Here is a 16,814-nt window from a genome sequence, read left to right as displayed (position 1 = left end):
TCCAAATTAATCTCATGAAATTTGTCAGCATGAATCTGTCTCATTTAATGTGACCAAGTTTTTTAACTTAAAATACAGAGAACTAATCCTGGATGTCAAGTGTCTCTTTCCTGGTTTACTGTCCCCTGGCTGAGGGCAGGGGCCGGGAGTCCTGTTTAGGTGACTTCCCTGGTGCCTAGCACAGGGCCTGCCACAGGCTGACAGGATGGAAACAAAAGCTATTTACCCACAGTCAGGGAAGGGCGGTAGTCGTATACGGTGTGACATACACAAGGAGGGGACAACATCCCTATGTGGTAGTATTTCCTTGGGTTACTGAGATGGACACAGAACTAACCGAAAAGTGAACAGCAGCATTGTTTTTAATGAATTTGAGGCCAGAATACAAAGCAAGATGCTAGCTGTTGCTCTGACTTGTTAGTACAAGTGTCAACAATGGCTTTTTGTGCCCCCGTTTAAGGCGAGTTACAGAAGTGTATCAGATGGACAGGATGAGACACTCGAATCTAGTTTGGAAAAATCAGCCTGAAAGCTAGCAGTATTGTTGCAGTTTAAAGGGCTTCGCACATACTCTTTGCCTCACACCCACCCCATTTATCAATTCAAATTCTGGGACTTTCTTGGTCAAGAGATTTTGTGGGAGAATTTCTTTTTTGAGACTTTCAGCGTGCAAGGTCATTTTCCTGGTTTTGCTGCCGACGTCCTTGATCTCTCCACTGCTGGATGAGTGGGGAAGTTGGCACCGTTCTTCAGGAGTTCTTCTGAGGCACTTTGATCGTGACCTGTAAGAGGGGTGCAGAGCAGCTGTTAAATCTTCATGCTTCCCTCTGATGTATAGGCGCTCTCAGCAGGGTGTGGCCAAGGATGAGCACAAGGGCTTTCTTCACTCTGACATCTTGATGGCCACTGGCCAGTCCCAGGAACACAGCCAGGGCTATGTTCTGTGGGACATTACTCCCTGCCTCCCCTTCACCCACTCATTTTTGATTGTCGTGGGGCAGAAGAGGGGGGAGCTGCTGTGGCATCTAGTAGGTGGAAGTCAGGAATGCTCAATGAACATCCTACCCTGCACAGGATGCCCCACAACAAACAATGACCCGACCCCAAATGTCTGTAGTGCTGGGGTTGAGAGACCTTGATCTAGATCCATGTTTTCCTCAAAAAGAATCAAAGTAAGGAAAAATATAACGTGCTGAAGCTCGCAGGTGCCTCAATGTGTCAAGTGGAAAGATTCCAGATTCAGATGGACTTGGGGTCAGATCCCAGCTTTATCCCCTCCTGGGCAAGTACTTCACCTCTGTGTGCCCCGCTTCCTAATCTGTAAGATGGGATAACGGTTCTCTTTCATGGGGTTGTTGTGAGCACCGAATGAGATAATGTGCATGAGGAAGTCTAGCAGATTCTGGCACCAAGTAATCACTCAGTAAATACGAGTTCAAAAGAAGACATTTTCTTGGCAGTCCCCCAGGGAACCTCAGACTTCTGAAACGTTTTTGAGCCTAATCTTGTTAGGAGCATCACTTGAGTTCCCAAAACTCAGAGCACAGGGATCTTTATCACGAGCACAAAGCCTAGGGCCCGGCACGGGCTGAACCAGCTTTGCCGCCTTCACCTGCAGCCGCTGACCCTCCAGCCATCAAGTCCTGCTACTTGCCATTCTCTCCAACACCCCAGCGCCCTAGGCCTCCTGTGTCAGCGGCTTACACTTGGATTCCAGCATGAACCACCTCAACTCAAGCCTCTTCTGGGCTCTCCCCCCAGCCTCCAGTCAGTCCGTAGATACTGCAGCTCCCGGGTCTCAGTCCTAGCACCCCCTACACCACACCTAAATCATCCCATCATCATTTTGAGGAACGGTTATAGACCAACGTCTGTAGGTTCAAACCTGGGTCTCACCTCTTGTGTATATGGGACAATTTTAAATAAACAAGGAAACGTGTTGATTTTATTCCAGTGAGCTTTGAGAACACAAGTTGTGGCTTACTAAACTGAGTACTGAGACTGCTGTCTGCCCTTCTCACTCTGCTCCCCCTGGCTGGTTTGCTTGCCCTGAACCTTCTCTTTCCCAATCCTGGGAAGGCCCTACTCAGCCCATTTCTCTTTTCTTTAAATACTACTTGTGAGTTTGTTTTCTGGTTAAACTGTAATTAATGTCCACTGTAGAGAAAATTATTTTCACTTTGGTGCCTTTTTTTCCAGTCTTTTCCATAGTAAATAAAGGTACGCGAGTACCTTTAAATTATATATAGCCTTTAAACTGGGCTTATATTGCATGTATTACTTTGTATCCTGCCTTTTCATTTTAATTTTTTTTTTTTTTCAACGTTTTTTATTTATTTTTGGGACAGAGAGAGACAGAGCATGAACGGGGGAGGGGCAGAGAGAGAGGGAGACACAGAATCGGAAACAGGCTCCAGGCTCCGAGCCATCAGCCCAGAGCCCGACGCGGGGCTCGAACTCACAGACCGCGAGATCGTGACCTGGCTGAAGTCGGATGCTTAACCGACTGCGCCACCCAGGCGCCCCTGCCTTTTCATTTTAAAGGATGATGATTTTCCATGTCTGATATCCTACAAAAATATTTTTACTGGCTACTTAGTACACCATGATTTGGGTGTTCCATAATTTATTGGGCATTTAGTCACATCTGACTTTTTCATCTTTGAGAGCTAATGTGGTGATGAATATTTAAGGATTAATACTTTCCTTGTACTTCCGATTAGCTCCTCCGGCTCTATTCCTATCATTGACATTATGAAATCAAAGGATATTGGTAATATTTATGGCCCTTGGTGTCTAATGCCTCATAGCCTGATTCTCATTAGAAGACTTTCCCCACTGCTTTGGACCACAGGATCTTTCCTTCCTTTCAAGTCTTGCAGAACTTGACGTATAACAAAGCCTAGCAAAGGACTATGTAGGCGTAGTGGTGGCCGAGTCCCAAGTTATTTCTCACAAGACACAGCAAACACTGGGTGTTCACCCTCTTCTGTGGCTTCCGTGGCTTAAAACAAGAAACTAGTAACAAGTAGTGATGGAGTCTAGCGTGAGGGAGAGCTGAGAGGGCACCCATACTCACCGTTTTCACTTCAGTGTATGCCTGCAGCCCATACTCTCCTAGCTCCCGGCCATTCCCGGACATCTTGTAGCCTCCGAACGGTGACTGGGCCCCAAACACATCATAGCAGTTGACCCTATAATTTGAAACAGAATTTCAGAAGTAACTGTTGGGAGATATGTGTCATACCCCTCAGACCTGAATTTCCCTAAAATGTTATTGAGGGAAAATGGATGGGTAGAACCATAGTAATAACCAGCCGTGTAGGAGCCAACAGCAAACCACATGAAATAAAGCCATAAGTCGTCATCCTTTGTCATGTGGTCACAGATGAATGTCAGGAACAGGGAGCACCACATGATAGCTTCCCATTTTAATGAGTAATTTTTGCTAATTAGATGCTAAGCTCTTTTTGCAGTTCTTAAAAATTAAATTTTAATTGAATTTAAAGTCACCACTTTACACAATTCAGTGGATTATAGCAGATTCAGTGTTGTGTAACCATCACCTCTGTCTAATTCCAGAACACTTCTATCACCCCAGAAAGAACCCTTTACCCAATAAGCAGTTATTCCCCATTCCCCTGCTCTCCAGCCCCTGGAAGTCCTAATCTACTTTCTGTCTCTATGGATGTGTCTGTTCTGGACATTTCATATAAATGGATTCACACAACATGTGGCCTTTTGTGTCTGGCTTCTTTCACTTAGTATCACATTTTCAAGGTTCCTCTATGTTTATAGAATAGATGAACCACTTCATCAGTGGTGGTAGTATCAGCACTTTATTCCTTTTTATGACTCAATGATACTTCATTGTGTGGCTAGACATTTTATATATCCATTCATCAGCCGATGGACATCTAGGTTGTTTCCACCTTTTGGATATTGTCAGTAATCTAGTATGAACATTCGGATACACTTTCTTGTGTGGATGTATGCTTTTCTTTCTCTTGGGTATATGCCTAGGAGTAGAATTGCTGGGTCCTATGGTAATTCTACATCTAACTCACTGAGGAGCTGCCAGACTGTCTTCCGTAATGGTGGCAACATTTTACATTCCCACCAGCAATATGCGAAGGTTCAAATTTCTCTACATCCTCATTTACACTGTTTTGTTTTTTTTTAAATAACAGCCATCCTAGTGGGTGTGAAGTAGGTGCTTAGCTTTTAAGACCACTATTACATAGGTGTAGACACTCAGCTCTGATCTCCTACTCTTGTTCAGCTTAGTAAGGAGCCCCCAGTCATCCATCTGCTTGCCCAAGAACAAAGCTGCATGGGCCTATGTACTGGAGGGAAGTTTAATCTCCTAGAGGAGAGGGGATGGGAAATCTCTGTGTGCTATACCACACCCTGACCCAGGAGGAACTGAGCCCAGCATCCCAAATTCTGGGATGTGAGCACTAAATTCCAAAAAACCCTGGCTTGGGGATCCCTGCCTGGGCTGTAAGGGGCTGCTAGGAGGCTCTTACCACACAGTGCCAGCCTGGAGGGCTTGGGACAGATAATTGGCCTTGTCCAAGTCCTTGGTGAAGACAGCTGCAGCCAGCCCATACTTGGAATTGTTGGCTCTCCCAATGACTTCCTCTATGGTCTTGAACTTCAGGATCTGCATCACTGGCCCAAAGATCTGTAGTTCAAGAGTGGACAGTGGAAGGGTGGGGCAGACATGGAAACCAGCTATGCAGCTTTCCAGTGCTGAGCAGATGATTGCTCAAGCCCCCAGAGATACCCCAACAGTTCCACAGGGAGACAACAGTTCCCAACCTCAGTGAAACACAAAGGTAAGAAAGCTAATGGGGATTGGTTACCTTCTATACACCACGTGCTTAACATAGCCTATCTTATTTCTAAACAATCCTGCAAGGCAGGGGTTCCTGGCATGTTATATGTAGATTTAGTTTCAAAGAATTTGTATCAGTTGTTCAGCAAGGCACATGCCAGAAGCTGAAGAAGTAACTGTGAACAGAACAGTGTCTGTGCTCTCAAGACATCCAGGTTCATCTTGTACTTTCCCTGACCTGTTCCTGGCATAAACCATTTCTTCAAGGAATCCCGGTTCTCTTTAGTGGAGAATGAGATTCAAAAACCAAGACATGGGGGCCAGGTGCGCTTGCTGCTGTCCAGGTGTGGCCACTGTCAGCCCTATCAGGGCAGGGCACTGGAAGGAGGGGACTAGAAGTGATCCTGATGTAATCGATGGTTTGAAGGCAACCATTAGCCGGCAGTGTGATGGGAGCCCACAGGAGCTCCCAGCCTGACTGAGTGCAGAGGAGGGGTATCAGGGGAGGCTTCCCAGAAGTGACAGCCAAGCTGTGATACAACAGGAACAGAAACTGGCCAAACCAGCGTGCAGGTGGGGAGCAGGGAGGAGGGAAATGGAGTTCCAGGCATAAGCACACCCAGCGCCCATCCTCGTGAAATCCCACTTTCCATTAATAGGAAGCAGGACTTCTTGAAGAAATGGCTGATTCCAGGACTGCCTGGTGAGTGTAAAGACGGGTGGGAGAAGAGTGCCAGGAGCTCATCATGGTTGGAGCAGGGCTGTGAGATGGGGCATCATGGAACTGGCAAAGGAGAGGCACCCCCCAACCCTTCTGGAAAATTGATATTTGAGATTTCAGAAAAGGCATCAAAGTAGTCATGATGGAAAAAGAGGCAGAACTCTGTTGGACTTTCTTACCCTGATTTTGCATTTTAATATTATTTTATTTTGAATTATATATGAAAGGGGAAATACTTTCCCTGCATAAAGCTGCTAAGAGGCTTAATCCGAGGGAAGCGGAGCACGTGTGAACCCCATGAGGGCAGGGAACACGTCTTGGAATACCTCTGAATCTCCAGGGTCTGTAAAGAGCCTGGCACATAGTAGGCATTCAATAAATACTTGTGAAGCGAATGAATGAATGAGACAGAGCTGCTGCCCTGTGCTCAAAATGAGTGCCGAGGGGGAGATCATCAGGAATCTTGCCGCGTGGGGAAGTCACAGCCCTTTGGTCTAGTCCACTGTCCTGCTTATATGAAGATCATAAAAGGGCTGAGCAAAATCATTCCTTGACTCCTGGCTCACAGGGAGCAGAACACAAAGGGCCTGGAGGCCATGCAAGGGAATTTGGAAGTTCTCCCCAACAGTGGGTGGAGGTGGAAGAGGAGAGTGACCAGATCAGATGGAGTTGTAAATAATTTGTCTTAGGCACAGAGCCAGGATTTGGCCCAAAGCCAGCGGAAGGATCATGGTATGAAGATGCCAGACTTAAATGTCTATTTCTCCTAAAAACATTCCCCAGAGTGCTGGCCCCATGCTAACCTCCTCCTTGGCGATGGTCATGCCGTCTTGCACATCTCCGAACACAGTGGGCTGGATGAAGTAGCCACGGTCAGCAGCCGCCCCTCCACCACACAGCAGCTTCGCCCCCTCCTCCTTCCCAGATTTGATGTAACCGAGGACCTTCTGAAACTGAGTTTTGTCCACCTGCAGGGGCGGGGGTGGGGGGAGGGAGGCAGGAAAAAGACCCAAATTTCAGAGACGCTAGGGCCAGACCTCTCCTACTTCAGGCTTCTAAGTGCACAGGCAGTGGGACAATGGGCCAAGCTTAGGAATAAGCAAGGCACAGGGAGGAACTACAAAGGGCCAAAAAACATAAGAAAAGGTTCAACCAGCCTCATTAAGCCCTCAAAGAAATGCATATCAAACCAACCCATCGTTTATTTTCCAACTCTGAGGTTACTAAGAATTTAAAATAGTAAGAAAAATACACGTGCTTGCTTTGGCAGCACGCAGACTAAAACTGGAACAATAAATACATCAACAATAAATACAATCCTATTTTTGTTAAACATACAAAAATGTAACAGGGGGGTTATCTATGGGGAAAGGACATGGAAGGGGGCCACGGGGGTCTTATTTTTTCCTTTAAACACTTTTTATTAAAATTTCTATACAAGTTTGTATTACCCTACTAATTAGATAGCCACAAACGACAAAGAAAAATGAGAGAGAAAAAGAGATGTTGGGATTCATAGCAGCACTATTCACAATAGCTGAAAAGTAGAAACAACCCAAGTACCCATCAGCAGATGACTAGATAAAGAAAATGCGATATGTCTATACAATGGTATATTACTCAGCCATAAAAGGGAATAAGCTATCAAGTCACAAAAAGACACGGAGGAAAGCTAAATGCACATTGTTAAGTAAAAGAAGCCGATCTGTAAAGGTTATATACTGTATGATTCCAGCTGTAGAACATTCTGGAAAAGGCAAAACAGAGACAGTAAAAAGATCGGTGGTTGCCTAGGGTTGCGGGTACAGAAGGCATGAATAGGTGGAGCACAGGGGAATTTTAGGGCATTGGAACTATTCTGTATGATACTGGGCCGGTGGATACAGTCTTTATACCTTTGTCCACACCCACAGAATGCAACACCAAGAGTGAACCCAAAGGTAAACTACGTTCTTTAGTTAACAATAATATATCACATTGGCTTGTCAGCTACAACAAATGTACCACACGAGTGCAAGAGGTCAAGGTCAAGAATCAGGGAAACCAGGGGCGTGGGCTGGGGGAGTGAAGAGGTATATGAGAATGCCGTACTTTCTGCTCATGTTTCTATAAACCTAAATGGCTCTAAAAAATTGTCTGTTAATTAAAGGAGGAAAAAAAGGCTGCCTTGGCCAGCCCTGGAGCCTGGGGAGTAGACACCAGCAGCACACACCTTCAGGGGGATGGGGCCTGCAGAAAGGCACGCGTGGACCCCAGAAGTGGGTGCAAGGACCTGTGGGAGCCAGGAGCACCCCTGACCCTGTGGACTCCTCCCTTCTGGGGGAGGCCAGTGCATGACCCTGTGGAGACAGAGCCCGAGACAGGCTGGGTCTAAGGATAATGCTGGAAAAAGGCCCAGGACATGAGAGGAAATGGTGGGCAGAGGCACTATAATTTTTTTGTTGTAATTATTATTGACTATAGTTTTATTGGTTAAAATGAATACATGTTCCTGGTTAAAAAAAAAAAAAATATATATATATATATATTATTTCACTTTATATTCTTCTGAGCTATTTGGTTTAAACAAACGTACATACATATATGTTCAGAGATGTTCAGACATATATATACATATATATATGTTCAGAGAACACATACATATATGTTCAGATATATACGTATATATATATATATATATATATACGTATATATATGTACGTTTGTTTAAACCAAATAGCTCAGAAGAGTATAAAGTGAAATAAAGTCCCTCTGCTACCCATGCCATGACCCTCTGTCCCACTCCCCAAAGATAACCACGGTTAACAGATACCTGTGTGTCCTTTTAGTAGATGCATTTTTATGGATGGCCAAGGTCTTTTTTTGAGAGAGAGAAAATGAGAGCAGGGGAGGGACAGAGACACAGGAAGACTAAGAATCCCAAACAGGCTCCATGCTGTCAGCACTGAGCCCGATGCGGGGCTCGATCTAATGAACCCGTGAGATCATGACCTGAGCCGAAATCAACAGTAAGATGCCTAATCAACTGAGCCACCCAGGCACCCCAACACGCATTCCTTTTTACATAGACATTTCTAGTACTTATTATGTGTAAGAAATTTACATATTGCTTTCCATTACTGATTTCCACTTCAAAGCCAGCCTGTGAGTCAGGAAAGGTGGTCGTTATGGATGAGCAAACAGTGGCTCAGAGAGGGTATGTGGCTTCCCAGGGACACACAGCTGGTACATGGCAGAACTGAGACTTGAAGCCAAGGCTGCCTGCCTCTGCGTTTGAGACCTTTGCTGCTTCTCCATGCTAACTCTGGACACCCTGACCCACCTGTAGCAGCTGGGCTCACCTGTGGCCCCTGCTCCGTCTGGCTGTCAAAGGGGTTCCCAACTACACGAGACTTGGCCCGGGCGACACTCCGCTCCACAAACTCAGCATAAACATCTTCTTGCACAAAGGTCCGGGAGCCCGCACAGCAGCACTGGCCCTGGTTGAAGAACAGGGCAAAGTGGGCCTGCTCCACGGCCCAGTTCACTGGGGGGGGGCAGAAAGGCAACCATGAGAAGAGACAGAGGACAAACGTTGCCCCAGGGGCTGCCTACCCCCTTAACCCGTTCACGCCACCAACAGGACCCTGGGCCCACAAGACAGACCTGATCTCTCCCTTCTTGGGGTGTGGACACACAGCACACAGTCACAGAAAGAGTGGCAGTCACAGCCCTCCGTGGTTAACAGACGAGGGCGGTGGGAGGACTGACCCAGCCAGCCTACAGCACTCGGGGAAGGCAGATCGGGGCGCCAGGCAGGACCAGGAAAAGGGAGGAAATAGAGGAGGAGCAGTCTGGCCCAAGAGAAAGTGTGCAGTAGGGTTGGAAACGGAGCAGCCCAGCTCGGCTGGGTGACGGAGCAAAGAGGGGAGAAGCCAGGGAGAAACCGGGTCATGCGGGGTGGAGGGCCACGCTGTAGACTCTAACTTTCATCCTGAGGCCCGGGGGCCAGAAACCGAGTCCAGTGGGTGCTGACGCTCATAGAAGTGACTGGAACCACAGTATGGACAGCCAGCGGCTGCCTTCACCCCACACCTGCTCCCCCCAGAAGACTTACTGTCTGCATCCGACATAATGATATTGGGGCTCTTTCCCCCCAGCTCCAGGGTCACTCTCTTGAGGTTACTGCTCCCTGCAGCAATCTGGATCAGGTGGCCAACCTGTGCGGAAGCAGAGACCCAGACAAGCTCTCGATAGCAGGAAAAAAAGAACCACATGCTCTCCTGGACACAGGCCGAAGGATCCCACAACTTGAGGGAGCAGCTGGATTACAAGAGACCAGGAGAATTTCACCAAATCTATTCACTTACCGCTGCTGCCCCATGCCTCTGAGCTCCTAAGAGGACAGTGACTGTGACCGCATGAGCAGAGTCACTACTGTGTGGCTTCCACATGCTGAGCACGGCCTACAAACCAGACACTGTGCCGAGTGCTTTGTGTTTGTAAGTTCAATCCTTGCAGTGAACTCAAAGATAGACAGGACTCTTTTCCTTGATTTAGAAATGTGGGCGCTACGGCTCAGAGTGGTCAAGTCACTCACACTCGGGCAGCGTGAATCCACCACCGGTTCGAACCATTATCCTGTCTCCTTCCCACAGTGTTGTGAGGGTGGTCCCCCAGCCCATGGCACACTCTGTGAGGGCAAGGGTGCGATACTTCTCACTTCCTTATTCCCAGAGCCTGGCACAAAGCCGCCCTGAACCTATATGAATGAACACATGCATCTCTGTCAGGAAACCATCCCCTCTGCAAGATTCTCAAGATTGAGGCATAAATGTAGGCACTAACAAAGCAAACAAAGAACCGGGACCGTATTACCTCGGCATCGTTTCTGCCCTCCTGGCATTGCCATCACTGCGTACAGACTGAATATTTGAAGGTGTCTTTTTCTCAGGGGGAACTGCCTGAAGAGCATGTTCATTACATTATTCAGTGTGCCTTCTCTGAAGTCATGCACTGAACCCTCCCAAGAATTCAAGGAGAGGAAAAAGTTCCAAGTTCCTCTTTAGAAGGAATTCTGTCCCTGCTTCGAAGGAGATGATGTGTAGGGAATCCCCAGACACCCTGCTTCTCCAGGGCCTGGCACAGAGCAGCATAATCCCCTTGCTCATTCATTCATTCATTCATTCACTTATTGAGCACTTGCTCTGAGCCAGACCTTTGCCCAGCACTTGATAAACTTCATCTTACTGGTTCCCATCCTAGGAGATGGGTGCCATTCTCCTCCCCATTTTACAGATGAGGCGGAGGCTGTGGGAGACTAAGTGACTTGCCCATGATCACACAGCTGGCAAGTGCTACTGGAACAGTAAGACTCCGAAGCACATTATCGTCCCCACTACACCATACAAACCGCCTCTACCGCCTAGATATTGCCATCCTCATTTTAAAGACAACAAATGGAGCCCCAAAGACATTCAGTGAATCGCCCCATGTCACAATGGTGAGGCTGGGATTGGAACTCCTGTCTTTCTGAAGCCCATGCTCTGTAACTGTCAGGGCAGTGCTGGTCAAGGAGCCTGACACAGCTGAGGGGCTGGGCAGGCAGTCACGAAGTCTAGACGGTCTCGGCGTCTTTATTCCACGCATGATGCTGGCCCTGAAACAGCATCCAGAGCGTCAACCAACCCAGGAAGGGCTCCACTCTGACAGTCACTGCCCTCGCTCAAGCTACTCAGGGGCAGTCTTGGGGGACCCCCCACCATGCATCACCCAGAGGCTAATCTTCAATGCTGCATCCTTGAGGACAGTGGGAACTTGGGCCAAATGTACCACACGCTTGAGATCCTGGTGGTGTCTTACCTCAGTGGAGCCCGTGAAGGCTACTTTGTCGACATCCTGATGGGAGGCGATGGCAGCCCCAGCTGTGGGGCCAAATCCAGGGATAATATTGACCACACCCGGGGGAAAGCCAGCCTGTATGCAAACAGCCAGGGACACTTGGAATCATTCTCCTGCTCCAAAGGATTTGGACAGAAGGACAAACACCCCTCCCAGAGAGACTAAAGCAGCCTGCCTGGTACCCGAGTAAGCAGATGCCAGTCTTGTGGGGTACTGCTCAGGAATTCCAAATGGCACGGCAGAGAACCTGCTATTGGGGGTTCCCTGTGGCTGTTGCCTCTTCTCGGTGGCATTCACTTAGAAAATTTTTCATTCTTCAAAGGGGTCTGGCAGTGAAACTACCGTAGATACAAGGTGAGAGGGGCCATTTTGGCTGATCTGTGATGAGGTGTGGGGGTTGGGGAGGGCTTGGTCCCTGCTCTACAAATACCCACCCTCCTAAGAACCCCCCCAGGAGCAAGTCTGTACAAGGGCATTCAGAGGTCAAGACAGACACAAACCACACACCTCCTTAATGAGGTTGGCCACGTAGAGGGCGGTGAGTGGAGTCTGCTCAGCCACCTTCATCACAACCACGTTTCCGGTCGCCAGGGCTGGGCCCAGTTTCCAGGCTTGCATCAGGAGCGGGAAGTTCCACTGCAAGAAAAAACAGCCGCTCCTGGAACCTCAGCTGAGGGCTGCAGCAGCCCGTGAAAGCGGCAGCCCAGGTCATGGAAGCAGCAATGGCATCTCTGAGCCCCTGGTGCTACCCCCACGATTCAACTGTGAGTTTCAGACGGATGGACACAGCAGGTGGACCAGAACACAGTGACTCATGCTCGTTAGAGCTTTCTCCATACTAGGCTCTGTGCTGAGTTGGTGTATCATGTCCCCAGTGTCCCTTCCGCTTTTCAGGTAAGGAAACCGAGTCTTGGGATAAAGGATTTGCCACGGATGGCAGTGCTGGTTGGCTTTTTAAAGCCTGTGTTCTTAGCCACCACCCAGGCCACCCTCTGACATCACCCCGCAGACACCCCGCCTTTGTAATTAGCCTGTTGGGATCGCTGCATCTCAAGGCATTCCTGATAAACCTTCATTTGTTTATTATGAAGCTGGCACTCACCGGAATGATCTGCCCGCACACCCCGACGGGTTCATGGCGGGTATAACTGAAGAAGTCCCCATCGATGGGAATGGTTTTCCCATGGTACTTATCAGCCCAGCCAGCATAATAACTTAAAAAAAAAGAAAAATCCAAGCTTAATCAATGACAGTCAGGGACCCCTGTGAACCCTGGCAGAAAGAGAAGATTCAGACCCAATTAAGTCTTTCTGGTAATTGCTCTTACTCTTGGCTTATCTCCAGAAACACTTAAATAGCTTCAAGGGGCACAGTAATCCACTCTGGGTAACTAACCTCTAAACCTCAGAATCACCTAGGTTGCTTGTAAAAAACACCACGTTCCCGGCACCCACTTCCAACCTACTCAATCTGGAGCGCTGGGGAGTCCCAGGAGTCTGTATTTGTAAGAAATAAACCAGCCCAGCACCACAGATTAGCATGAGAGCCATGGACTGAATCTGGTAGAGAAGTGCAAACCTATCCAACAGCTGGTACTTCCTGTGTGCAGAGCCCCGAACTAAGGCTGGGGGAACAGCCACCAGAAACAAATCCTCAACTGGCCCAACCCCTTGGAAAGTTTACCACCTAGATGCACAGGGACACAGGGGACAGGAAAGCCCAGCAGATTAGAGCGGGGGAGAAAGGAGCAGTGTGTTTCCAGTACATAATGATTAAGTTTTCAGGGCAGTAGGAAAAACGAGAGAAGGGGAAAGATGGAATGTGCGGTAACAGGAAGAGTTTTGAAATAAATGTGACTGCCAGGGAGAATCTGAGCCCCAGACTGACCTGGCTTTGAACACAGGTCTGTGAACCTGGGGAGAAACGCAACCAGGGAGTTACCAATCTATACAAGGGAAGGCACGGCCGCTCCCTTCCCACTAGCCTGTATTACATGGGTTTTCAGGCCTCAGAACGGTTAATCAGCACAAAGGCATATTCCTAAAATCAGGAAGGCATGGGACTCTGCCCAAGCTTCAGCAGGCTGCTCTCTCTGGGACACCCTTGCAGAGTGTTCTAATCTTGCCACTCCTGTCATTTGGGACTGGAAAATTCTTTGATGTGCAGGCTGTGCGGCGCACTGTAGGATTTTTAGCAGCATCCCTGGCCGCTACGCGCTAGATGCCAGTAGCACCCTTCCCCCCATGCTGGGACAAGCAAAAATGTCTCCAGACATTGCCAGCTATCACCTGGGAGATGTGACTACCCTGGTTGAGAACCCATCGTGTTGTACAACCCCCACTTTTCTGGCACTGCTTCTTCCCCTCTTTGTCCCCAGCATCACAGGGGGAGCAGTCCCCCTGTGCACAATGATCTGTCCACCCGGACCACAACTGATCAGATTCAAGGCCAGCCAATCAGGGTGGCATCTGGCACCTGAGTCTGGCATTAGACTTTGGCACTTGGCAGGAATTCGGCATTTGGACTAAGGGATTGCGGTGTAGTCTGGTAGGATCACGCATACGGAAGCAAGCCCAGGTGCGGGAAGCCGGCCTCCAGCACACAGACTGACCCTGAAGGAGGCGAGAGGTAATCGAGAGAAGGATGAAGCAAGAGGGCCAAGATGCGCCATGGTGATGCTCAGCGACCTTCTGGATTCAAGACCCCCAACTCTCCACAGTGCCCAAGGTAGGCTGAGTCTACTTGTTAAGCTACAACCCAAAGGACCCTCACAAAGCTCTTATTCCTCAGCCTGCACTTCTTGGTCATTAGGATGTCTGATTAAACTAAACTCAAAGCCAGCGAGAAGGAAATAATAAAGACTAGAACAGAGACAGATGAAATCGAGAACAGGAAAACAACAGAGGAAATCAACAAAACCAAAAGTGGGTTCTTTCCAAAAGTCACCAAACTGACAAAGCATTTGCTAGACTAAGAAAAAAAGGTAGAAGACACAAACAACTGAAATCACAAATGAAAGCAGGGACATCGCCAGATAAGAGAATGTGTAAGAGAATGTGAACAATTGCAGCCAACAAACGAGATAACCTACATAAAATGGGCAAATTCCAACTAACGTACAAATTACCAAAACTGCCTCAAGAAGGAAGAGAAAATGCTTATGAGTAAATTACAGTTTTGAAATCGAGGGATTTTCTCATAAGACAGAGTCTCATAGAACATGTTTCTCCAACTCCTGTGATCCTTTTACACATTATTATTCAATTTCTCCCCCCGCAACACTTGCTCCCCTGTGGCACAGCCAGAGCAAAGAACAGGAAGCCCAAGCCCATACCGGAGGCATTTAAGGACCATGTCCAAATCCACCAGGTAGGAGATGACGTAGGGCTTGCCGTTATCCAGCGTCTCCAAGGCCTGAGAAGAGAGAACGATGAGCACAGAACTGCAGGCACAGGACTGCCTTAGAGCACTCGCAGTAGGGGACGACCAGCACTGAAGCTCAGCATGGATCAGGGCTGACAGCCACTTTGTGCCATGGAATGCCGTGGCATTTCTGGCCCATCGCCTCTCCCTCTCCAAAGACAGGAAAGTGAGGGGTGAGGAGGGAATGGTGCACGAACAAGCACACGTTTCCAGGTTCTGCTGTAAGCCACATCTGAGCCCTTGCTGGGAATAAGAGACCCACATGGGAGCTGAGAGAGCAAAGTGCCAGTGGGTAATGGTGCGAATCATCAATCACGAGCTAGAAAGGGGAAACCAGGCTGCCCAGCCCAGTCTGAGAAGCACCCTTTAGGGTGAAACTGGAAGGACATGTAGGAGGTAACTAGGCAAAGGGAAAGGTACAACTGATGACAAAGGGAAGAGCACCCCAAGCAGAAGGAACAGCATGTGCAAAGGCCCTGATGCCTCAAAGAAGCCTAGCAGTCGGGAAGTTGAGGGAAGGCTGGTGAGCTGAGCTGTAGGCGGGGGGGGGGGAGGGGGGGTGCCCATAGTCCGGCATGAGTTGGGAGACGGAGTCAGACCCGGCAGGGCCTTGTAGACCACGTTGAGAGAACAGGAGTTTATCCTAAGGATATAGAGGATGCCATGGAAGGCTTGAGACCATGGTATAATTTACTTTCTAGAAGGTTCACTTTGGCTGCTCTTTGCAGATTGGATTGGGGAGAGGCAAGGATGTTGCCTCCTGGTTTCTTCTGCTTCTGGCAGCCAGAAAGAAGGCCTGCCATACGGAGGGGCTGTGAGAACAGTGTCCACCCCTGGGGGTCTCTGGGAAGGCTCCCCTGTGGCTCCCCTCTCCCTCTCCAAGTCTCCTCCTTTCTTAGCCATCATAGGAGACACTGAGAGGCTGGTTGGTACAGGGGTGGTACAGGGGTGTATCCCAAAGGTGTCCAGCCTATGCCATTCTGACCAGTTACATGTCAGCAATGCAACCCCCTTCCCAGCTGTCCGTGAGAAGCCCGTTCACCATGTGGGATGAGAGAGGAGGGGGCTGAGAACTCACTGCCAGGTAGGTCCGGTCCCGCTCAATCAGATCAGCCAGGCGGTTCAGCAGGCGGCCCCTATCGGATGCGTCCATGCGGCGCCAGGGTGAGCCCCACTGGAAGGCGTCCCGGGCAGCCTTTACTGCCTTGTCCACATCTTCCTGGAAAACACCCACCAGGGCAGCTCAGGCCTTCTCGGTGAAAACTGCCTCCAATTACCACGCACCCTGCTGCCAAGCAACACCCAGGGGGCTTCAGTCAATGCCTGTGTGGAAACCTGCCCCAAACAGTCCCTCCCCACCACGGAGGGCTCTCTGCCTGACAAGCTTCAGACTCTCCCTTCCAGAAGTCATGGAGGAAATGAGGACCCTGATAGTTTCCATTTCTGTATTTTCTTTTTTTATTTTTTTAAGAGAGTATATGAATATTTTAGATCTGCATCTTCATTTTTTTTAATGTTTTTTACCTTGAGAGTGGGAGAGAGGCAGAGAGAGAGGGAGAGAGAGCATCCCAAGCAGGCTCTGTGCTATCAGCACAGAGCCCGATGTGGGACTCAAACCCATAAACCGTGAGATCATGACTTGAGCCAAAACCAAGAGTCAGATGCTTAACTGACTGAGCCACCCAGGCACCCCGACCGTTTCTGTATTTTCATTTCAGAGTCCCCAAAAGTGTTCTGGAGAGAGTCATTCAGGGGCCAGTGCTTAGAATTTGATCATTTCCCCCCCTCCTGCTAAGAAAGCAAGCCCAGCCAATAACCATCCCTTCTGAGATGACTGGCAGTGTCCCCCAAGTGAAGGTTTAACCAGCTTCCCCCTTCTTGGGGAAGCTGTAAAATAACACAGCTAGCATTTTTCGTATAGGGAAATGTATATCAGGAGGCTGGGAGCAT

The 16,814-nt window shown here is 48.7% G+C and overlaps 1 protein-coding gene across 1 annotated transcript in view; it reads right to left on the bottom strand.

The window, feature by feature from the left end:
• Positions 1-344: 344 nt before the first annotated feature.
• Positions 345-16,814, bottom strand: part of ALDH2 (aldehyde dehydrogenase 2 family member) — a 28,078-nt gene continuing 11,608 nt past the window's right edge. Inside the window, exons 3-13 of the mRNA XM_060612322.3 lie at positions 15,943-16,083; positions 14,776-14,855; positions 12,544-12,655; positions 11,949-12,077; positions 11,403-11,516; positions 9,658-9,760; positions 8,903-9,087; positions 6,365-6,529; positions 4,530-4,687; positions 3,080-3,194; positions 345-782 (exon numbers count right to left, since the gene is read on the bottom strand). Coding sequence (XP_060468305.1) covers positions 750-782; positions 3,080-3,194; positions 4,530-4,687; positions 6,365-6,529; positions 8,903-9,087; positions 9,658-9,760; positions 11,403-11,516; positions 11,949-12,077; positions 12,544-12,655; positions 14,776-14,855; positions 15,943-16,083 — 1,335 coding nt within the window. The 3' untranslated portion in view covers positions 345-749. The remainder of the gene's footprint in view (positions 783-3,079; positions 3,195-4,529; positions 4,688-6,364; positions 6,530-8,902; positions 9,088-9,657; positions 9,761-11,402; positions 11,517-11,948; positions 12,078-12,543; positions 12,656-14,775; positions 14,856-15,942; positions 16,084-16,814) is intronic.

This window comes from Panthera onca, chromosome D3 (assembly GCF_046562875.1).
Source record: "Panthera onca isolate mPanOnc1 chromosome D3, mPanOnc1 haplotype 2, whole genome shotgun sequence".
Taxonomy (NCBI): Eukaryota; Metazoa; Chordata; class Mammalia; order Carnivora; family Felidae; genus Panthera; species Panthera onca.
The sequence above is the reverse complement of the archived record's forward strand: the minus strand, read 5'-3'. Positions and strand labels throughout refer to the sequence as shown.